General features: G+C 41.3%; 1 protein-coding gene across 2 annotated transcripts in view; it reads left to right on the top strand.

Moving 5' to 3' along the window:
- The window catches only part of ptprg.S (protein tyrosine phosphatase, receptor type G S homeolog), a 350,843-nt gene that overhangs the window by 306,542 nt on the left and 19,100 nt on the right, over nucleotides 1–25,201 (top strand). For both annotated transcript variants that reach the window (XM_041561822.1, XM_041561823.1), the window contains 8 exons: nucleotides 7,531–7,622; nucleotides 17,154–17,250; nucleotides 18,433–18,515; nucleotides 18,767–18,901; nucleotides 19,582–19,716; nucleotides 20,505–20,677; nucleotides 22,126–22,261; nucleotides 24,366–24,512. In XM_041561822.1, coding sequence (XP_041417756.1) covers nucleotides 7,531–7,622; nucleotides 17,154–17,250; nucleotides 18,433–18,515; nucleotides 18,767–18,901; nucleotides 19,582–19,716; nucleotides 20,505–20,677; nucleotides 22,126–22,261; nucleotides 24,366–24,512 — 998 coding nt within the window. The remainder of the gene's footprint in view (nucleotides 1–7,530; nucleotides 7,623–17,153; nucleotides 17,251–18,432; nucleotides 18,516–18,766; nucleotides 18,902–19,581; nucleotides 19,717–20,504; nucleotides 20,678–22,125; nucleotides 22,262–24,365; nucleotides 24,513–25,201) is intronic.

Here is a 25,201-nt window from a genome sequence, read left to right as displayed (position 1 = left end):
TACGCTAATTCACTAACTTGCGCATTTTACTGAACGCTACCTTTTACGCCAGACTTGCCTTCGCCACCTCAGACTAGTCGAAGTGCGATAGAGTAGATAGGGATTGCTTCAAAAATAGTTGAAATTTTTTCGAAGTCCCAAAAAAACGCTGGCGTTTTTTCCTTTTTTAAGGGTGATTGGCTGAAAAAGATTGTAAATTTTTTTTGGGGTAACCTCATTCCCCCCTACATTTCCTAACATATGGCACCTAAACTATACACTGGGCTCATGTGTAGGGCAATATAACAACTTTATTTTATTTTATGAAGGTTTCCCAGGCTTGTGTAGTGTAATGTATTTGCTGCTACATATACGTCCTTGTACTTTAACTTGGCGCCGTATGCAAATTAGGCATCGCTAGCGTAACTTCGCTTTGCTTGATGAATTAACGCTTGCGCAAATTCGCTACCGTTCGCCTCCCTGATCGCAACTTCGGATTTTAGTGAATTAGTGGCACCCTGGCGAAACTACGCCTGGCGAAGTGCGGCAAAGGCGTCGCTAGCGCATTTTCGCTGCTTAGTGAATTTGCCCCTAACTGTTAATTTAAAGGGGAACCAACCCCTTTAAGTTTTCCCTCATTTTTAAGCCGTTTCTCTTTTTTTGGTTTCACCAATATAAAATGCATTTATATATATGATTTTACATTAACCCGGATTTAGTGCCACTTCCCGCTCCCCTAAAAAATATAATATGTGGGCACTGCTGTATTTCTATCAGACAAATGTATTGTAAATATATATATATTAGATGTAGCGGCCATTGAAGTCTAAAACCGTCCAGGGCTGGGGTAACGAGGGCACCAATCAGAAGCTGCTTCCATATGCTGACAGTTTGCTGAATCCCTGCTGTAATTAACATTCCTGCTGCCACTGACTGTCTAATCAGGCCAGACCTCGGCTATTGATTCCCTCTCCTGCTCTGCGTGACTCCCAAGCCTTCAAATTGATGGACACTTGTCTTTTTTTTTCTCTCTACCCCAATTAAATAAACAACAACAGTCAGACCTTACCGCCTTCTGTCTTTAGGGGTCTTTTTTACCCTGACCCCCTCTTGCCTTACGATACACTAGGGATGCACCGAATCCAGGATTTGGTTGGGGATCCGGCCTTTTTCAGCAGGATTCGTATTCGGACGAATCCTTCTGCCTGGCCGAACCGAATCCTAATTTGCATATGCAAAACAAGGAATTAAAAAATGTTTCCCCCTTCCCACCCCTAATTTGCATATGCAAATTAGAATTCGGGTTCGGTATTCGGCCGAATCTTTCGCAAAGGATTGAAGGGTTCGGCCGAATCCAAAATAGTGAATTCTGTGCATCCCTACTATACACCCTGTCCCACGGTCACAGTCCTTTCCTACGAATTAACCTTAAAAATGCACTAACCTCCAACCTTCCCTCGCCTTACTACTCACATTTACACTTTTTAAGGGCAAGTAACCCCCTCATTTGATTTCTGACACGCAGCTGTATTTGTGTTTGTTTAGGGCGCTCAGTAAGACGAGTATCCGGCGTATGTTTGCTCTTATTTTCACTAATGTCGCTGCTGCTGCTACTTCATTAGTCGCCATGAATATTTGATGCGGTGGAAGGGCTCTGCTGCTGCTGCAGAGGAGGAGAGTCTCGGCTGCATGATTTATTTAAAGGGATATTACCATAGTGTGACGCTCAAGCTGACTAAATACACACGCCATGGTCTCCTGACTACAGTCATTCCTCTAGTTATTCTAGGGGGGTGCACCCTTTATGTAGTGCTGCTGCTGCTTGCTGCACAGTCTGCATTTGAATTAATTTTTTTTGGGGTGCAGGGGGTGAAACATTATCAGCTATTGCTCCCCATGGGCTGCTATATCCTGAAAGCCCTCATGCAATTGCTTTGAGTTGAGCGTTGCTTGGAAACGTGGCCTTGTTGACGTTCATGTAAATGCTAGCTTCCCCTTTAACCATTATTATCCCAAAAAAAAAAAAAAAAACGCCCCAACAGAGCCTTGTACTTACCACCTGCTGTTTGACTTGGAGTTGTATTTTCGTAGCGAAATTCCACACGTTGTCATCTGTGATTTTTTTTCCCCGAAACTGCAGCAAAAATCAGCCGTGAAAACGTGAAAAAGTCGCCAAGACAGAATTCTTGCCAAGACAACAAAAAAAATTTGCCATAAAAAAAAAATTCTGATTGACTTTAATGCATTTGGACAAAGAATGCTGAGACAAAAAACATCTCTGCAAGAAAAACACCTTTTGACTTAAATGCATTTTGAGTGAGAAAAAAATTATTGCGTGTGAAAAAAAAAACTGGACAGATTCGCTATCACTACTCAGCTCCAATGACTTCAAATCCTTAAATTCATCCCATGGCACTTGTGTGTGACACTCACTCTCTACCTGAGTGTGCCTTTAAAAGCCATAAAGCATTACAGCACTGCTGCTATTTGACAAACAGGAAGCAGAACTGTCTCTTTGGTCTCCTGCACTGAACAGCCAGAAAAAGATACAAAGTTTCTAAATCTTAATTGACTTTTGGCAGAGAACCCAGAATAGATACTTTTGTAACAATTTAAGATAAGCAAAGAAACAATTGTAACAATTTAAGATAAGCAGTTCTCTTGGGGAAACTGTGACTTGCATCTTAAAGGGTAATTCATTTTCATTAGCAAAACTGTAATAACACATCAAAACCACCGAAATGTGTTTAAACTTTCTTAATCTGCCACATTTTGTAAAATGGACATGCTAATTAGGGGGTGTGGCCAAAAAATGGGCATGGTCAAAAAATTCACCGCACTGTGCAATGGCAAAATTTTCTCCCTCTTTCTATTTTCCAAATATTAAGAGGTATGATATCAAAATAAAAATGTGTGGGTGGAGGGGTTGGGTAGATTTTCACCTATTGAACACCGCCGCCTTCCCCAAAACTGTTCCCTGTATTGTGTTCATGTTCCTCTTACAGGCTTAGGCTTGTGTCCCATCAGTACTGAGTCCAGAGTATCATTAGTCATTAGTTTAAATGTAACAAGCTGTGGTTCTGATAGAATGTCAGGCCCTGGGACATTAATAACGTAAAGAAAAGAAACCCTGATCCAATTTTCTCCAGGTTCCTCTGGGTTCCCATTACTGACCTTGACCCAATTTAAGCATTTTTCACAGAATTCTCTCTTTCTCCTCCGTCTCTGATTGTTCCACACGTTGGTGCAAAGACTTTTAGCTTCCCGGGCGAGTCTTTCTCTGCAAAGTTTTAATAGAAGACGTGGCGGCTGCAATTACTGGCGGAGATGCGAGAGCTGATTCTGATGTTCCCCAATGTATCACCCTCATTCATTCTTATATACAGAAACCTCCAGGCTTGTTATACATATGTGTGTGTCATATCATTTAATTACAGCAATCATCACACACTAGAATCCTAAATGTTCCTGCATAGTGTTAATGTGTGTAATATAATAGCATAGCTTACTGGTGTCACATGTGTTCTACAATCCCCTGCAGCCTTGTGCCTTTATATGGTCACAGAACAACCCCTCAGTGACTTCTAATATCCTTATCATTTACAGTAGGGGGTACATTATCCCTTATAATACATGAGTGATACTCAGAGTTCCCTGTATAACTCAGCCTGCAGCCTTGTGCCTTTATATGGTCACAGAACAACCCCTCAGTGACTTCTAATATCCTTATCATTTACAGTAGGGGCTACATTATCCCTTATAATACATGAGTGATACTCAGAGTTCCCTGTATAACTCAGCCTGCAGCCTTGTGTCTTTATATGGTCACAGAACAACCCCTCAGTGACTTCTAATATCCTTATCATTTACAGTAGGGGGTACATTATCCCTTCTAATACATGAGTGATACTCAGAGTTCCCTGTATAACTCAGCCTGCAGCCTTGTGCCTTTATATGGTCACAGAACCCCTCAGTAACTTCTAATATCCTTATCATTTACAGTAGGGGGTACATTATCCCTTATAATACATGAGTGATACTCAGAGTTCCCTGTATAACTCAGCCTGCAGCCTTGTGTCTTTATATGGTCACAGAAAAACCCCTCAGTGAGTGGGAATAGAGTATAAGGATTACAGCACATACCCCTGCATGTTATATAATGTACAGATTAATGTAATTTAATTCTTGAATTTAGATTGAGGCCGGGAATGTGACAATCTTGTGAGTCACTCCATTAAATAACAATGTTTCAAGTTATTTCTGTTCAATATCTGTTAAAAAGGTAACTGCTCAAAAACACAATTTTCTTGTCTTTTTTTTATTTTTATTTACACCCACCGCTTGTTCAATTACTGCAGAAAATCCTTTATAGCAAGTTGATTGAGGGGGAAGGACACAAACTGTTTTTCACCATTTTTTCAACACAGCCCTTAACTGAACAAAATGAGATGCAGTTAAAGAGAGACCATAATTTCAAGCAGGAGCTTTTCCAGCAACATATAAACACTAACTTGTCTATTTCAGTCCTGTCCTGCTTTATGGCAGCTGAGATTCTAGCTATCTGTATAACAGAACATTCTGTCCCAGTGGCTGCACAGATCCTATCTGATCCCCATTGTAAGCAACAGTTCTGCCCTGCTTTATGGCAGCTGAGATTCTAGCTATCTGTATAACAGAACATTCTGTCCCAGTGGCTGCACAGATCCTATCTGATCCCCATTGTAAGCAGCAGTCCTGCCCTGCTTTATGGCAGCTGAGATTCTAGCTATCTGTATAACAGAACATTCTGTCCCAGTGGCTGCACAGATCCTATCTGATCCTTATTGGAAGCAGCAGTCCTGTCCTGCTTTATGGCAGCTGAGATTCTAGCTATCTGTATAACAGAACATTCTGTCCCAGTGGCTGCACAGATCCTATCTGATCCCCATTGTAAGCAGCAGTCCTGTCCTGCTTTATGGCAGCTGAGATTCTAGCTATCTGTATAACAGAACATTCTGTCCCAGTGGCTGCACAGATCCTATCTGATCCCCATTGTAAGCAGCAGTCCTGTCCTGCTTTATGGCAGCTGAGATTCTAGCTATCTGTATAACAGAGCATTCTTTTTTCCATCTATTTTTTGCCATGTGAATATCCTAAGAATAAATGGCTAAGTGCGCTACAAATAGCAAATTAGGGATGTTGCAGCATGACCATGTTCTTTTAAAGATACCAGTAAAGCTTCAATTGTGTTGCGAAAAACCCTTCATTTGATGTGCATTTAATGAATAGACCTCAGATATATTCCTTCCACTGGGATGGAATAGCAGCTGGTTTATTGGTTTTCTGAGGTCTGAATAATACAAACTTCTATGTGGCTGGAAATACAGTCTCTCTGGATTTAACGTTAAATGCACTTTTTACAAGGCCTGAGAAATAAGCCGTTTCCTTCTGCATTGCCAATCACCCATAACTACACATTGTATCTCAGCCACACAAGGAACGAGTGACACACAGGGACCTCACCATTTAGTAATCAGACCCCCCTCCACGCTCCTCCTGCACCAGGCTGAGCAGCCATTGAATAAAAAATGAGTGGACGGGTTTTGGGCAGAAAAGTCCTGATTTCCTGACCTGCAGGGTTTGTGCTGAGAGTCATGGTACAAGCCTATATTTTTAGTAAAATGAGTAAAAAAAAGCCATAGTTCTGTAATTTGGATCAATCCACCTCCTGGAGTGAAGTTAGCCCAGCTAAGGCAATGTTGCTTCTATGTTACATGGTGACCACAGTGACATCACTCTTGGTAATAGTGACATCACTATTGGGTTCGATGGCACATAGGGTCCGGTCACATAGAGAGGATGGTTTGGGGTTAAAATTGGGCCAATGGAAGTGTGACTCTCCTTCCTAATCACCATCATACTGCACTAATTCTAATTAAAGGAGAACTGCAGCCAAATAATGTAAAAATTAAAATGAACATGCTTTGCCCAATGAAAGCAAGACTGGTTTTAATAAAAATTTAAATGTTTTGATGAAAAGAACATTTTGATCCTGTTTTTTTAACTAAAAGGGAACCCTGTCTTAAACATTAAAGGGGAACTCAAAAAAAAATGTCATTCAATATGAATTCATTGTGTGTGTTATATTTGTAAATGTTATTGAAAGTAGTCATCAATTGATCATCTATATATATCTATTAATCATCTACCAATCAGATTGATATCTCTATCATCTACTATATATTTCTATCTATCTATCTATCTATCTATCTATCTATCTATCTATCTATCTATCTATCCATCCATCTATTATCTATCTATCTATCTATCTATCTATCTACCGACCCTCCATATATCACCTATATCTGTCTATCAATCATCGAGCTCTCGAGCCCAGCAGTGTGGCAAATGGAGTCTTTGCTGGAGGAGAGCTTAGTACAGTGCTTGAACAGTCAGGACAAGCAGTGCAGGCAGACACTGTTTTCAATAGCAATGGCATTCACAAATAATTTGAAAACCATTGACAACATTTAATCCCCAGGCAGCCCTTATGACGAGCTAGGCATTTAAGGGTTACTGTCACGGGAAAACATGTTTTTTTCATTTACAGCAGAATTCTGCACTGAAATCCATTTTATTTTAAGGAGCAAAATTTTTTTTATATTAAGTTTTAAAATTTGCCATGAGGCTAGATATAGTCAGTTTCCCAGGTGTCCCGACCTATGTGACTTGCGCTTTAAATAAACTTCAGTCACTCTTTACTGCTGAGCTGCAAAATCGAGAGATATAGACCCCTCCGTTCTCTCCCTTGCCCCCCCTCCCAGCAGCCCATCAGCAGAACAATGGGCAGCTATCGATGGCCATGCACAGACAAATTAAGGGCTCTTACACACAGGCGGCTTTACCTGCGCTCCTCTGCGTTGCCCTTTCTTCCGTTCAGCCGGAGGGGAGAGCAGGAGTAGACGCACTGAATTATTGTCAATGGGGCTGTACTCACACAGACGTATGTATGCGCCGAACGCAGTAAAAATGCAACATGCTGCGTCCCAATCTGCGTTTGTCGCAGCCCCATTGACAATAATTCAGTGCGTCTACTCCTGCGCTGCTGAACTCAAGAAAGTGAAACGCAGGGAAGCGCACAAACAAACGCCCGTGTGTAAGAGCCCTAAAGCTTCCTATATTGCCAAATTATCTTCCAGTGTATTTTTCTGGCGATTGAGGACTGTATCGGGCAGTTGATACAGTCCTACGATCCGATGGTGCCCATTCTCTTTGTAATCCGACCGTTTGCCCCCGATTATCCCGATATCGCCCTGCCGTGGACAGCAAATCGTTGGATGCACGGTGAATATACAATAAAAATTTCTTGATTGATGAAAATGGTGTGCTGGTCCCCATCCTGTATATATATATATATATATACACACACACATATTTATAAAAAAAAAAAAAATATATATATATATATATATATATATATATATATATATACAGAATAAACATTAAAAGAAGTAGCACTCACAGGACTACTATATATATATATATTCACATATACACTTTATTTCTTTACAGATGACATGGAAGCCATTCCTGTTAAACAATTCGTTAAGCACATCAGCGAGCTTTACTCTAATAACCAGCACGGGTTCTCCGAGGAATTTGAGGTGAGTTCTTTGTTCTGTTCTTTACAATTTCCTTTCCAGCCAATAAAACCCAACCCCAATCATCCCTGTCATTGTGCTGAGCTGCGTTATCAGCTGTGAGTGCGATTAAACGAGCCCCAATAAATTAACATTCCGCCTCCCCGTGTCACATTGATGAAGCTCTAGATGATCCTGCTGGTAAGAAGGTGGGGCGACTGCAGATGGGACCCACACACTGGAGCCAGGCCTTGGCGTATAATGAGATTCTTCTGAGAGAACAATGGTGTTACGCTGCCCGGGGGATGAATGCTCCTTTCATTGGAACCTCTGTGAGCCGTGCCAGAGGCCATGTCTTCTAAACAGGGCGAGACAAGAGACATTTAGTGCACACGGCCCGTAATGTAAAAATAAATTCCCTATATCTGCAGGATTTACTGTGCAGCATTTGTATGAACATATAGTTGTATCCATTTAATGGATTTCGAATACAACAGGGAATTCAAAGAACCCTAAAGAGGTTGTTCACCTTTCAGTTAAAGGGATACTGTCATGGGAAAAAAAATTTTTTTCAAAATGAATCAGTTAATAGTGCTGCTCCAGCAGAATTCTGCATTGAAATCCATTTCTCAAAAGAGCAAACAGATTTTTTTATATTCAGTTTTGAATTCTGACATGGGGCTAGACATTTTGTCAATTTCCCAGCTGCCCCAAGTCTTGTGACTTGTGCTCTGATAAACTTCAGTCACTCTTTACTGCTGTACTGCAAGTTGGAGTGATATCACCCCCTCCCTTTCCCCCCAGCAGCCAAACAAAAGAACAATGGGAAGGTAACCAGATAGCAGCTCCCTAACACAAGATAACAGCTGCCTGGTAGATCTAAGAACAACACTCAATAGTAAAAACCCATGTCCCACTGAGACACATTCAGTTACATTGAGAAGGAAAAACAGCAGCCTGCCAGAAAGCATTTCTCTCCTAAAGTGCAGGCACAAGTCACATGACCAGGGGCAGCTGGGAAATTGACAAAATGTCTAGCCCCATGTCAGATTTCAAAATTGAATATAAAAAAATCTGTATGCTCTTTATAGAAATGGATTTCAGTGCAGAAATCTGCTGGAACAGCACTATTAACTGATTAATTTTGAAAAAAATGTTTTTTCCCCATGACAGTATCCCTTTAACTTTTAGTATGATGCAGAGAGTGATATTCTGAGACGATTTGTAATTGGTTTTCATTTTTTTAGTTATTCAGCAGCTCTCCAGTTTGCAAGTTCAGCAACTGGGTTGCTAGGGTCCAAATTGCCCTAGCAACCATGAATTTGTTTCACTAAGAGACTGGAATATGAATAGGAGGGATCTAAATAGAAAGATGACCAATAAAAAGTAGCTTTAAAGGGGTGGTTCACCTTTAAGTTAACTTTAGTATGTTATAGAATGGCTAATTCTAAGCAACTTTAATGGGCCTTCATTGTTTATTTTTTATAGTTTTTGAATTATTTGCATTTTTCTGCTGCTCCTTTTGTTAATTGTTAATGTTACTTTTTATTACTCATCTTTGAAATAGAAAGATGAGTAATAAAAAGTAGCAATAACGATACGTTTGTAGCCGTACAGAGCTTTTGTTTTTAGATGGGGTCAGTGACCCCCGTTTGAAAGCTAGAAAGAGTTCAAAGAAGATGGCAAATAATACAAAAACGACAACAAATAAATAATGAAGATAATGCCCCCCCTCATGTCAACCAATATTTGGACCCACTCTCTTTAGCTTATACAAGTGGATATAGATGGATATAGATGGATATAGATGAATATAGATGGATATAGATGGATATAGGAGACCATGGCTGTAGCAGAGTCGCTCAATAACAATAATAAGCTTTGCAGAATGGACCTGCCCCACAGTAAAGTGTCACATTAATCTTGGCCACCTGGGGATTGTGCCCATGGCACATAGATGAATCCTGTATTCCCAGCAGGACTCCCAGAAGCCTCGGTGCTCATCCCTGTAGATATTTAAGGTGGAAAGATGAAAGCACGGCGGCTCCATTCATTACGTCTCTAGAACATCGGTCCCTCGGGGGCCCCATCAGGCTCCTTAGTAAACAACTGACTTGTTCTTGGTGAAGTCTCAGAGGGACGGTGCAGGTGCCTTAACTGTGTTATATTAGGAACTGTGTCCCATTCTGTATTATAAATATACAGTAAATATCCAAAACTGCGACTGATAAGACAGACTCCGTGTTCTCATTCGCTTCTCTATAATCATATCCAGATCATCGGAAATTGTGCGATACACACGGAGGGTGCAAGCCCCTCCCATAAGCCGCATTGGGTGTTTCTGAACAGTTGGTGCAAATAACACAAACACAGAGTAGCAGTTGTGTTGGCTTCACAAATCTCTATAGCCAGTGATGTGGTTGATACCCCCCTAAATCAGGATTCAGTCTTTAAGGGCAGAGACACACGTAAAGATTCGGGGAGATTAGTCACCTGGCGACAAATGTTCTCTTCCTTGGGCGACAAATCTCCCCGAACTGCCTTCCCACCGGCTAGAATTTAAGTCGCCAGTGGGATTGCACTCGGATCGCTTCGTTTTCCGAAGTTGCCTCACGAGAAAATTTCGGGCAGCTTTGGAAAACGAAGCGCTCCAAGTGCAATCCCACCAGCGATTTCGATTCTAGCCGACAGGAAGGCAGTTTGGGGAGATTAAATCTCCCCGAATCTCCATATGTCTCTGCCCTAAGGGTCAGGGCACACAGGCAGATTCGGAGAGATTTAGTTGCCTGGCAAATCGTCTCTTCCTTGGTCGAGAAACCCCCCCGTATTTCCGGTGGGATGGTCCTCGGATCGCTTTGTTTGCCTCACGAGAAAACTTCGGGCGGCTTCGGAAAACGAATGCCATCCCGCAGGCGATTTCGATTTTAGCCGGCGGGAAAGAAAGTTCGGGGTGGTTTGTCACCCGAAGAAGTCGCCGGGTGACTAAATCTCCCTGAATCTCCACATATGCCTGCCCTTAGGGTCAGGGCACACAGGCAGATTCGGGGAGATAAGTCGCCCAGCGACAAATCGTCTCTTCTTCGGGGCGACTAATCTCCCCGAACTGCCTTCACGCCGGCTAAAATGTAAATAGCCGGCGGGATAGCACTCGGAGCCCTTCATTTTCCAAAATCACCCGAAGTTTCCTTGTGAGCAATTTCAGGGCGACTTTGGAAAAACGAATCGCTCCAAGTGCCTTCCCGCAGGCGATTTACTCAAATTTAATTTGAATAACTCCCTAGTCGAATTTGACAGTTTTGACCATAAAAAAAAAAGAACTCGAAATTTCAAATTTGAATTTTCAATTCGACCCTTGATAAATCTGCCGCTTACTGTGATATTCTGCAAACAATTTGCAATTGGATTTCATTTTTTATTACTTGCGTTTTTTTGAGTTATTTAGCTTTTTATTCGGCAGCTCTCCAGTTCGCAGTTTCAGCCATCTGGTTGTTGGGGTCCAAATTTCCCTAGAAACCATGCACTGATTTGAATAAGAGACTGGAATATGAATAGGAGAGGCCTGAATAGAAAGATGAGTAATAAAAAGTAACAATAACAATACATTTGTAGCTTTACAGAGTATTTGTGTTTTTTTAGATGAGGTCAGTAACGCCCATTTGAAAGCTGGTAAGAGTAAGAAATAAATAATGAAGACCAATTGAAAAGTTGCAATTAGCCATTAGTGATGGACGAATAAATTTGTCAGACGCATATTTGTGGCAAATTTCTGCGTTTCGCTGCAAACTAATTAATTTACGAAACTATGACGTAAATTCGTGGCCGAAAAATCCTCTTTGTCCAAAAAAATTGTTGCGCATAAGAATTGTTGTGCGTCAAAATTATTTAGACGCCCATTGACTTTAATGCATTTGAAACAAATAGTTGCGCGTATGAAAATTGTCGATTGCTTCAAAATTTACGTGATTTGAAATTATTTTGACTTCAAAGCGTTTTTCGCTAATTTTTCTCCCATCACTATTTGCCATTCTATAACATACTAAAAGTTATCTTAAAGGTGAACCACCCCTTTAAAACTAGCAGTTTAAGCTGATGTGCTGGGGCCAGAGTCTTGCAGTTAAAGGAAAACTATACCCCCAAAATGAACACTTAAGCATCAGTTTATATCATATTAAGTGGCATATTAACGAGACTTACCAAAATGGTCTATATATTTAAGTAAATATTGCCCTTTTACATCTCTTGCCTTGAACCACAATTTTGTGATGGTCTGTGTGCTGCCTCAGAGATCACCTGACCAGAAATACTGCAGCTCTAACTGTAACAGGAAGAGATCACCTGACCAGAAATACTGCAGCGCTGACTGTAACAGGAAGAGATCACCTGACCAGAAATACTGCAGCTCTAACTGTAACTGGAAGAGATCACCTGACCAGAAATACTGCAGCTCTAACTGTAACAGGAAGTGATCACCTGACCAGAAATACTGCAGCTCTAACTGTAACAGGAAGAGATCATCTGACCAGAAATACTGCAGCTCTAACTGTAACAGGAAGAAGAGTGGAAGCAAAAGAGACAACTCTGTCAGTTAATTGGCTCATGTGACCTAACATGTATAGTTTGTGCGCACAGGGGGCGGCCCTTTTTTTTAAAATGGCAATTTTCTATTTATGATTACCCAATGGCACATACTACTAGAAAAGTATATTATTATGAAAATGTACATGAAGCAGGGTTTTACTTATGATCTGTTTTATGCAATATTTTTTATAGAGAACTACATTGTTTGGGGGGTATAGTTTTCCTTTAATATGTAAGTGATCACACAGCCCCCCAGACGAGGGTGTTGCCATGAGGTTCAGGTGGTGCTCGTGCCTCTTCTCATTTGGCCGACTGAGCTGACTTGTGTCGGCCCCTAATAATGAAGTCTCATTTATTGTCCCGGGAGCAGCGTTGTTATCAGAAGAGATCACTGCCGTCACCATCCCCCCAATTATTTATGAACTGCAGTCCCTGGCGCTGCACATCACAGCCGGTTCTGACAACATTTAATTATTCAGAATAATCACCAGCGAAACGAGGAAACTTGATTGGACTCTAATTAGGCTGCTTTGTGTAATGTCGGATCACTGGCAGGAGCCCATTGCGTTTCTGAGCCCAGCAGTTTTAATCTTCCCCCTTACAATTTAGCTGCCCATGTGATGTATTATAGATATTCCTCTGCTGTATTCTGTATTAATCCTCCAGCCTGTCTGTATCACTCCCTCAGCCAGAGAATCTCTATCTTCTACCATAAAGGGCTCACCATTGGTACTGGTGCTGCAACTGCTGGAGCTCCTTTGTAAGCAGCAGTCCTGCCCTGCTTTATGGCAGCTGAGATTCTAGCTATCTGTATAACAGAACATTCTGTCCCAGTGACTGCACAGATCCTATCTGATCCCCATTGTAAGCAGCAGTCCTGTCCTGCTTTATGGCAGCTGAGATTCTAGCTATCTGTATAACAGAACATTCTGTCCCAGTGGCTGCACAGATCCTATCTGATCCCCATTGTAAGCAGCAGCCCTGTCCTGCTTTATGGCAGCTGAGATTCTAGCTATCTGTATAACAGAACATTCTGTCCCAGTGGCTGCACAGATCCTATCTGATCCCCATTGTAAGCAGCAGTCCTGTCCTGCTTTATGGCAGCTGAGATTATATATGTATAACAGAGCATTCAGACTCCAGATGACAGAATAGAAGAGAGTTGCAGTTTAACACGTCTGTCCTGGCTGTTATGGGTAAAACACTTTGCAGGTTCCAGTCAGTAGATGTAGATCAGTTAGTGACGGCTATAGCAGAACTTGTCGACACCTTCCTAATGCATCTGCGCTTCTCCTGTCAACAAATAACGTAGCGTGAAACATATTTTGGGAAATAGGTGACGTCCCGTTGAAGCCGCTGCCAACATCTCTCATCTGAGTCTCACATCCGACATTCCTGCTAACGCGCCTTTCAGGTTTTTATCTCATCTCTCCGGAAATTAGGAATCAGTCCCTTTGCCGGGAACTCGGCAGAACGAGTGTTTTTTGTTTCAGATGCAAAAGCGGAGATTCGGCTACACTGCAGCCAATCAGCACAGACAGGAAATGGTCAGCGCCTGAGGCTAATTGATATGTGATTAGTGATGAGCAAATCCTTCCCATTTCGCTTAGCTGTAAAAAGCCGCAAAAAATTTGCGAAACAAATTGAAGTCAATGGACGTTTTTACGTGCGTCACAATTTTTCCCACTCCAATCCATTAAAGTCAATGGCTGTTTTTTCTTATGGCTGGTTTTTCTCTGCAAATTTTTGCTGCAGTTTCGCAAAGAAATTCGCACAGTAATGTCTGGCGAATAAATTCACTGTGATTAGACAGGAGATTATAATGATAGGGATGTACACCGTTATATATATATATATATTCGTACGATTCTAATTCGGCCAAATACGACCTATTCGATCGAAAACTAACCTATTCGACCAAAAAAAAAAACTTTGACTTAATTTCGGTTGGTCTTTTTGAATTCCAAAGTTTTTTTAATTTGAAATTTGATCCTTGATAAATATGCCACTAAATAAACCCAATAGGCTGGTTTTGCTTCCAATAAGGATTAATTATACAGTATCTTAGTTGGGATCAAGTACAAGTATAGGACCTGTTATCCAGAATGGGATTCTCCAGATAACCGATCTTTCCGTAATTAAGATCTTATGTCCGTCCGTTTATTGATCTGTTATTGTTAAGCTACAGATTGTTTGCCCAATAGAACTTCATGAGCAAATGTCTCGTCCACTTATACAGAGAACATATGGCTGGTTTAGATATTTATATAATGTGTTTGTATAGGGATTACGGATGTTTAAGAAAGTAACTGGGCTTAAAAGTCTTCATTTAATGGCCTATTTATTAGTACAGGTGTGGGATCCGTTATCCGGAAACCCGTTATCCCGAAAGCTCCGAATTACAGAAAGGCCGTCTCCCATAGACTTTATTTTATCCAGATAATCCAAATATTTAAAACTGATTTCCTTTTCTGTGTAATAATAAAACAGTCGCTTGTACTTGATCCCAACTAAGATATAATTAATCCTTATTGGAGGCAAAACCAGCCTATTGGGTTTATTTAATGTTTATATGATTTTCTAGTACAGGTATGGGATCCGATATCCGGAAACCCATTATCCAGAAAGCTCTGAAATACAAAAAGTCTGTCTCCCATATATTCTGTTATAATCAAATAATCCAGATTTTTAAAATGATTTCCTTTTTCTGTGTAATAATAAAACAGTATCTTGTACTTTATCCCAACTAAGATATAATTATTCCTTATTGGAAGCAAAACCAGCCTATTGGGTTTATTTAATGTTTACATGATTTTCTAGTAGACTTAAGGTATCAAGATCCCAATTCCAGAAAGATCCAATATCCGGAAAGCCCCAGGTCCCAAGCATTCTGGATAATAGGTCACATACATGTAGATGTAAGAGATAAGGATCCAAATCACAGAAAGACCCGTTATCTGGAAAGCCCTAGGTCCTAAGCATTCTGAATTACAGGTCCCATACCTGTAGATTTAAGGGATAAGGATCCAAATCACAGAAAGATCTGTTATCTGGAAAGCCCCAGGTCACGAGCATTCTGGATTACAGGTCCCATACCTGTATGTGTAGGAGTTGCCATGCTGAATACAGAGGGTCTTGTGGCAAAAAGGTGCGCTAGTTTTGGGCCATGAAGGGGACGGGGGAGTGGGTGGGGTCGGACAGATTTTAGGTGAGGGTTTGGATTAATTGGGGTTTATCAGGGGCATGGCCATACTGTACATGTGAGGAGCATTTTTCATTGGAGCTCAGGGTGCCAAGGTAACGGGACATGTAATAATTTGGGCTCCCGCAGGTCATACCTCCCAATTGTCCCATTTTGAGCGGGACAGTCCCGCTTTTGACAGCTCATCCCGCAGTCGCGTTTCTACTGGAAAGTTCTGATTTCTCTGCACTGAACAGCCAAAAAAGATACAATGTTTCTAACTTAATTGGCTCTTGGCAGAGAGCCCAGAATAGATACTTAAGATACATTTGTTTTTGTCCCTTGGGAGAACTTAGACTCACAGCTTAAAGGACAGTTCACCTTCCTTAGTAAAACTGTAATAAAACATAAAAACGACAGAAATGTGTTCAAACTTTCATAACCTGCCAAATTTTGTAAAATGGGCAGGGCAATTAGAGGGTGTGGTCCACACAAAGGGGCGTGACAACACAAAAGGGGCGTGGCCACACTACGCACACCAAACATTTTTGTCCCTCTTTCCGTTTCCAGAATGTTGGGAGGCCGGCCAAAGCGGGATTTTTCCATTGGACTCCAAACACTGCTAATTAGCTGATTTGGAAATACAACTCCCATGATCCTCATATAACATCACCTCATGGAGACACTTCCCAGAATGCACATGTTTCAATAAAACTTCAATAAAACTTTATGATCACACAACAACACGAACGCTGACACTGACTGGCAGAAGTTAACAACAGTATTACAATTTATATGAGTAGAGTTGCCGCCTGTTTGGTTTCGACCCCAACAGTTTATTTTTTCTAAGGCCTGTTCAGGTCTCCACTTTCTATTCGGTTTTCAGCCTTGTGAAACCCCGAACAAATAATCTGGCCAATATATGAAAACCAATTAAATACCGATATACTGACCCTGACGTGGGTTATTATCAAGTGCAATTCATTTCTTGTTATTATAGAAATAAGCAAATCAATCAAAAATAAGAACTAGTTTTTCAAAATGAGCATTGCTGTAATTCAGAGCTTTCTGGACAAATCTTTCTGTATAATAGATCCTATACCTGTAGTTAAAGGATTGGTCTTACTCGTCGATGAGAATAGATAGAGGTAGGGTGTGGGTTTCAAAACGTTCTGTCCCATTTAAAACACTGAGAAAACTGGACAGAAATCCAGCCAGTTATGCAATAACCCTGATCTGGCATCATAACTCCATGACATCATTCTGCCTGCCTCTGATGTCATCATGCCTATCCCAACATCACTGCTCCAACCCCAATGCTATCTGCCCTGCGCCCTTTGTTTGAGTTTAGCCCCCAGCAGAGGTGTTAACCCTATAAATGAGTGAGAAGGTTTTTGTTGCTAATTGATAGTGAACGCACACTCAGGGTCGGACTGGGCCGGTGGGACACTGAGAAAAAACCCGGTGGGCCCAGGCCCTCTCCCCTAATCTGCTGAGCAAAAATAAAAAAATGTGCTGTGCGATGCGCGCCGGCGTTTGGACTAGTTTTTGTAAATGCGCGGTGTGCGCCATTGTTTGTGCATGGGGGGCCCAGAAGTTTGGAACCGTTGAGCCCCCCGTGTGCCAGTCCGACACTGCACACACTCGTCTAACAGGATCCGTCACTGCCCATCAGGCAACCAAAACAACCCATGTGCCTAGACCTAACCTTTACCATTTTAACCCTTTCCCATTCTGCCTCTGTAGAGAAACCCGGCGCAATCTGACCTCAATCTGATGTTTTGCTTCCCCTTTAGGAAGTGCAGCGTTGTACGGCCGACATGAGCATCACGGCGGAACACTCCAACCACCCAGATAACAAGCACAAGAACAGATACATCAACATCGTGGCGTGTAAGTCAGTCCTCCTGCATATCTCCCAACTGTCCCTTTTTCGGAGGGACAGTCCCTCTTTTGACAGCTCAACCCGCAGTCCCTCATTTGTACTGGAAAGTCCCTCTTTTCTCTGCATTGAACAGCCAGAAAAAGAAACAAAGTTTCTCACTTAATTGGCTTTTAGCAGAGAGCCCAGAACAGCTAACAGGTGCAAATAAGATACTTTGTAACAATTTTGAGACACAAAAACACAGTTTAGATAAGGAGAAATATTTTCAAACTTTCATAACCTGCCAAATTTTGTAAAACAAACATGGTAATTAGGGGGTGTGGTTACATAAAGGGGTGTGGTCAAAAATTGCTGCGCTACGTGCGAAAAAAAAAATTTTGTCCCTCTTTTTACTTCCAAAATGTTGGGAGGTATGCCTCCTGTGCGGAGGAACGGCAACGCTTTTTCTCTTGCACCGATTGGACGGATTCAAATCTCTGCGTCTTCATTATTCGTATCTCAGAATGTCTTTGCTTTTCTGTTCAAATTCTCATCCCCAAACTTTGTATCTCATACCCCTGTCTCCTTTAAGATTGCCTGCTAGGCTGCCCTCTTCTGCTTCTTGTGATGGTATTGTAACACAACAGGAGGCTTATAGGATGGGACTCACATGGAGCTCGGGTTGCCACCTTTTAATAAAATTTCTACCGGCCGGTGGTGGGGGCGGGAACAAAAGGGCGGGCCGTGATGTAAAAGGGGGCGGAATATGATGTAAAAATGGGTGGGACATGGTGTAAAAAGGGGCAGAGCCACAGCTCACGATGACCAGAAGGAGGCAAAAAGGTAAGTTTTGAGCGGATTGGAGGCTGGGCCAATGGCTTTTGTTAGGGGTGTTACAAATTTACCGGCAGCTGCATTGCTGGTAAATTTTTAAAACCGGCCCTGGCCTTGGCAGGTGTTTTACCGGCTAGGCTGGTAAAATACTGGCCGGGTGGCAACCCTACATAGAAAAACAATGGCAGCTTAGTCAAGGCTGAAATTAGAACCTGAGCCAGTGATACTTTCATAGAGTAACAAACTCAAATTAATCTAAATATACATTTGGCTCTTCATATCTGCATAGAACAAGCCAATAGGAAAAATGTTAACCAAAAATGGTATAGTTGCCCTTTAATCTTCTTTCTTACTCTCAGGTTGTGTTTCCCTTACAGATGACCACAGTCGGGTAAAGCTGCGGCCCCTGCCAGGCAAAGACTCCAAGCACAGCGAATACATTAATGCCAATTACGTGGACGTAAGTCGTCTTCACTTAACGAGCCCCCCTATTTCTATAAGGCGACGCACAGTGTCCAGCTGAGATCGTTACATGAAATCTCATTTTCTGATGTTTTTTTTTCTCCTCCAGTTTTTAAATCTGTATCAAAGGGTCGATGCACATCATGTATTCAATCCATAAAAGATTCCTCTGCCTCCATCTCTCCCTCTTACATTATTAACTTGTTTGCCATGACGCCCCTTTCATCTCGTGTTTGGTTGTCTTTGAAGGGTTACAATAAAGCCAAAGCTTACGTCGCTACCCAGGGCCCTTTAAAGTCAACTTTTGAAGATTTCTGGAGAATGATTTGGGAGCAAAATACCGGCATCATTGTTATGATAACAAACCTGGTGGAGAAAGGAAGGGTAAGTCTTCAGCTGAGCCTCTTAGCTATATATATATATATATATATATAATGTAACCATCACCCTGCTATAGTTCCAGGGGTACCCAGGGCTCACTCCAAATCTCCCCCTAAATGACCTTCAGGCTGGGCCCCCTTAGCTCATACAAAGGTTACAGATATATAGAAACATTGGGGTGTCACCCTGCTATAGTTCCAGGGGTACCCAGGGTACAAATAAACACTCACCCCAAATCTCCCCCTAACTGACCTTCAGACTGGGCCCCCTTAGCTCATACAAAGGTTACAGATATATAGAAACATTGGGGTGTCACCCTGCTATAGTTCCAGGGGTACCCAGGGTACAAATAATCACTCACCCCAAATCTCCCCCTAACTGTCCTTTAGACTGGGCCCCCTTAGCTCATAACAAGGTTACAGATATATAGAAACATTGGGGTGTCACCCTGCTATAGTTCCAGGGGTACCCAGGGTACAAATAAACACTCACCCCAAATCTCCCCCTAACTGGCCTTTAGGCTGGGCTCCCTTAGCTCATAACAAGGTTAATAGAAACCCCAAATCACAGAGATATATATATATATTTATACGTTAGTTTGTGTGTGTTTAAGGAAGACCTACTTTCATCCTAAAAAATGATCTTTACTCGAATGTTATATTTGATGATCTCTATCTTTTTAGAGAAAATGTGACCAATATTGGCCAACCGAGAACAGTGAAGAATACGGAAACATCATGGTGACCCTGAAGTCCACAAGAGTCTACGCTTGTTACACCGTCCGGAGATTCACCATCAGGAACGTGAAAATGAAAAAGGTCAGCAGCAGTGTTTGTCCTGTGTGGGGAATGAGGGGAGGCTCAGTATGGAGAGAAATGCTATACGGATATGGGATTCGTTATCTGGAAACCTGTTATCCAAAAAGCTTCAAATTTCAGGAAGACCGCCCCCCCCCCCATAAACTCCATTATAATCAAATAATACAATTTTTTTTTAAAACTGATTTCCTTTTTCTCTGTACAGGTATGGGATCCGTTATCCGGAAACCTGTTATCCAGAAAGCTCCAAATTATAGAAATGCTGTCTCCTATAGATTCCATTTTATCAGAATAATCCAAATATTTAAAAATAATTTACTTTTTCTGTGCAATAATAAAACAGTAGCTTGATCCCAACTAAGATATCATTTATCCTTATTGGAAGCAAAACCAGCCTATTGGGTTTATTTAATTTACATGATTTTCTCGTAGACTTAAAGAATGGTGATCCAAATAACCGAAAGACCCCTTATCTGGGAAAACCCCAGGTCCCGAGCATTCTGGATAACAGGTCCCATACCTGTATGTGTTGTGTTTAGAATTTACGAAGCCGCCATTTTTAAGTAGAAATGACGCTGCATAAAATGTAAAAGAATGAAGAATTCAGCTCTCAGGAAATAGAGGAACATTCTTCTTTATTCTAATCTCGCCAATTCCTGATTCTTATTCTCATCAGGAACGTGTCAAGATGCAAAATAAATAGTAAATGTTAGTAAATAGGGGTGTTTGCTTTAGATCGCCCATTTTGTGCCTATTCACGGTGTAAAGCGAATTTCCTAACTTGGCAGGGGCAGAAAGGAAACACAAAGGGGCGACACAACGAGAGGACAGTGATGCAGTATCACTACACGCAGTGGCCGGACATGGGGGTCCCGGAATACGCGCTGCCCGTCCTGACGTTTGTTAGACGCTCATCTGCCGCACAATTACCGGAGATGGGGCCAGTCCTGGTGCACTGCAGGTGGGTGTGTCATTATATTTTACCCTCATTCATTCTCTCCTGTGAAAACATTGAAGATGTTGGACTGATCCAGTTTATAAAACCTGAACCAGCAAGTGTATTGAGTTGTAATATTGGTGTGTAGGTGCATCTCAGGTCATTTTGCCTGGTCATGTGCTTTCAGAAAGAACCAGCACTTTAGGATGGAACTGCTTTCTGGCAGGCTGTTGTTTCTCCTACTCAATGTAACTGAATGTGTCTCAGTGGGACCTGGATTTTACTATTGGGACCTGGATTTTACTATTGAGTGCTGTTCTATTGAGCTGCTATCTGGTTACCTTCCCAAAATTTGTGAAACATGACATTTGACGCAAATTAAAGTCAATGGGCGTCCATTTAATTGTCTCGGAGCTGTCAACAGCCTAAAAACAATTTTTTTTTGCTGATAAATTCACGGATTTATTTGCTGGCGGCGAAACACGGAAATTTACTGCAAATTCGCGCCTGGCGAATAAATTCAACCATCACTAGTTGTGAGCACTAAAAATAGTCCACTGAATGAGATCTGCATTGACCCATGGAAGTGGTCTTCTCAATGTGACTGTGCATGGGCCTCCACATGAGCCAATTGTTTGCCACCTGGGCCAAAATTAAGATCTGTTGGATTTGGTCCAGTCCTTGGCTAAAGTTATTCTTGCTGGGCATCCACAAAGATCAAATAGGTCTGTTTTAAATGGAGGAAGGGAACCACAGAACAGATTATGTTGGATTTGACCAGCACTTGGATGGTCAAATCAGGCAAAAATCTGCTCAGTTGGTGACTTTGTAGGACAATCAGAACTTGTCTGTAAATGGTCAGATTTGAACCATGGAACAGTTAACTGGAGAGCGACCTGTGTTTAAACTATAAATCAGGTTGTAATATTTATACATAGATTCTGCTGTCGATGAAAAGGGGTGGACTTTAGGACAAAGAGAAGCGAAGAGAAGGAGAAATGGGACACAAGTTGGGAGATAACGGGGAACAGATTGGGAAAGATTGGGATGAGTATGAGAGTGTGTGTCTTGGATACACTGGAGGTTGGAAGAATTTAGATGTTTTCTGCGTATGATATAGTGAATAAAGTACCCCCTCTTGTAAAATATAAGGATATTATAAGTTACCGAGGAGTTTCATGACCATATAAAAGTACGAAGCCGAAGGCCGAGTGTTTTTATACAGGTCATGGAACTCCGAGGTAACTTCTAATATCCTCATATTTTACAACCGGGGGTACTTTATTTATTATAATACACAAATTTCAGTGAGTCATGTGACAGAAATGACATCACTACTCACCGTTTATAACTGATGACGTCACTACTCACCGTTTATAAGGATATAATTTACAAGATATTCATGGCTTTTGTGTATTATAAATGAATAAAAGAAGTTCCAGACTAAGCTCTTGGCTTTGTTTCCCCTGCAGCGCCGGAGTCGGAAGGACCGGCACATATATTGTGATAGACAGCATGTTACAGCAAATTAAGGATAAAAGCACCGTCAATGCTTTGGGTTTTCTGAAGCACATCAGAACGCAGCGCAACTACCTCGTCCAGACAGAGGTAAGAATTCCCGCTCCCAATATACAATAAGGCAGGCGATGAGCGAGTAGACTATGTCGCCCCCTTCTTTGTGCCATGGGGATCCGTTGAACTAGAAAGGATTGCAGTACAAGGCGTGGGAAGATTGCTAGAGATAAAGAAGCAGCGTGAGGTGTGGCAGGAACACAGGGGTTTATTATTTGGGTTTAAGCACAGTGTAGATAAATTGTTTTAATGAACTACTAATCCCAGAAGCCTCAGTGGCTGAGACTGGAACCCCGTGTAGAAGCATTGAAGCAGAGTTACAGTACACAAAAGAGCAAAAAAAGGACCGCAAACAGCTCACCGCTCTCCCCTCAGGCCAGGTGCTCAGTCAAACAGTGTCCCCACTGTACACACAACAAAAAATCGAAAAGCAGACGGCACTTCTGAAATTGGGGTTTATTGGAGTTCCTGCTGGAAAGACCTGACGCGTTTCGGGAGTTATCCCTTAGTCATATCCTATGACTAAGGGATAACTCCCGAAACGCGTCAGGTCTTTCCAGCAGGAACTCCAATAAACCCCAATTTCAGAAGTGCCGTCTGCTTTTCGATTTTTTGCAGAGTTACAGTACCACCTGCTGGATTTTGTTGGAACTGTGACTAAGAGGCTGGGATAATAACACAGACAGCATTAAGAAAGGCCAACTAAATAGTTTTCTTTATGGTTGGCCAAGGGTGCTGGGAGTTGTAATGATGAGATTTTTTTTAACAGGTGAAGAATGCAGCCATGATAGTCCCCTGATTGGTTAAAGGGTGTGTAAACCCCAAAATAAAAATGTGCCTAATGAAAGGAAATGTAATTCCAAGCAACTTTTCAATATACATTCATTACAACATGTGAGTGCTTTAAAAGTTATTTGCAAATGTAATTGTAGACGAAAGCTTCATCTGTCTGTCCATTTTGTATTCTACAAAACAATCTTTCGCTACATTGTATCATAGAATAGAAAATGAAAATGGACATACGGTTTTCATCTACAATTACATTTGCAAATAACTTTAAAACCACTGAAAATTTTTAATCAATGTATATTGGAAAGTTGCTTAGAATTAGAAGATATTTCATCAAGCACCACTTTATTTGGGGGACTGCACCCCACTTTAATTTGTGTTTTATCCATGGTGCATATATGAAACCCATTGCCCATGTATTTTTCCTCTCCAGGAACAGTACATCTTTATCCACGTTGCCTTGTTAGATGCAATACTGGGGAAGGAGCTGCTGGCTTTTGCTACATTGTATCATAGAATAGAAAATGGACAGACAGATACAGCTTTGATCTATAATTACATTTAAATATAACTTTAAAACCACTGAAAATTTTTAATGAAAGTATATTGGAAAGTTGCTTAGAATTAGAAGATATTTAATCAGGCACCACTTAATTTGGGGGATTGCACCCCACTTTAATTTGTGTTTTATCCAAGGTGCATACATGAAACCCATTGCCAATTTATTTTTCTTCTCCGGGAACAGTACATCTTTATCCACAATGCCTTGTTAGAGGCGATACTGGGGCAGGAGCCGCTGGCTTTTGCTACATTTTATCATAGAATAGAAAATGGACAGACAAATACAGCTTTCCTCTACAATTCCATTTGCAAATAATGTTAAAACCTTTAAAAATTTTCAATGAATTTATATTGGAAAGTTGCTTAGAATTAGAAGATCTTTCACCAGGCACCACTTAATTAGGGGGATTGCACCCCACTTTAATTTGTGTTTTATCCATGGTGCATACATGAAACCCATTGCCCATGTATTTTTCTTTTCTGGAAACAGTACATCTTTATCCACGATGCCTTGTTAGAGGCGATACTAGGGAAGGAGCCACTGGCTTTTGCTACATTGTATCATAGAATAGAAAATGGACAGACAGATACAGCTTTCATCTACAAATACATTTGCAAATAACTTTAAAACCACTGAAATTTTTTAATGAATGTATATTGGAAAGTTGCTTAGAATTAGAAGATATTTCATTGGGTACCACTTAATTTGGGGGATTGCACCCCACTTTAATTTGCGTTTTATCCATGATGCATACATGAAACCCATTGCGGATTTATTTTTCTTCTCCAGGAACAGTACATCTTTATCCACGATGCCTTGTTAGAGGCGATACTGGGGAAGGAGACGGAGGTGTGTGCCAATCAGCTGCACAGTTATGTGAATAGCATCCTGACACCGGGCCCTGGAGGGAGGACCAGACTGGAGAAGCAATTCAAGGTATGAAAATCAAAAGATCACAGCTAGAACCCATTTTTCCCTTATTACTGAGCAGACAGGCTAATATTCAGCAGGTTAAACGAGCGGTGCTGTAATACAAGGCCCTGTCAGCGTTCACTCCAGGACGGCATCGCTTTCTGATTGACTCCGAAACAAGATGTGCTTAGGAGCGCGGTTGAGGCGGAGAGAGAGATGTGTTCTTCTCATAAAAATTTTGCATTAAGCTGCAGCCTCGGAAAAATGCTGTGATTCACTTAGGGAAGAACTCTCATCTCCTTTCCATCAGGTTGAAGAGTCTCTTGCGGTGTTGGAGGTGCCTATAAAATAACGTCTTCGTGGCGAGTTTATTTAGAACGGCAGTAAAATTTCATTTTGCTAAAGTCTTATAGCAATCGGAGGGAGGCGGAATTTTGCTGTTATTGTGAAAATAAATGTTGTCCCTTTTAAGGGCTAGTACAATTGAAAATGATAATACATTTAAAAAATAGAGCAGATGTCCTGTTTTTGTTGCATTTATCAGCTGCCCAGTGTTCAGCCATCTTTTATCCAGCTCAGTGCAGGCATACGATCTGTGATCCGGAAACCTGTTATCCAGAAATCTCTGAATTATGGAAAGGATCTCCTAAAAACTCCGTTATAATGAAATTATTCAAATTTTTAAAAAAAAAAATCTAAAAAAATATTTCCTT

Source organism: Xenopus laevis, chromosome 4S (assembly GCF_017654675.1).
Source record: "Xenopus laevis strain J_2021 chromosome 4S, Xenopus_laevis_v10.1, whole genome shotgun sequence".
Taxonomy (NCBI): domain Eukaryota; kingdom Metazoa; phylum Chordata; class Amphibia; order Anura; family Pipidae; genus Xenopus; species Xenopus laevis.
This window is presented reverse-complemented; position numbering and strand designations above follow the sequence as displayed.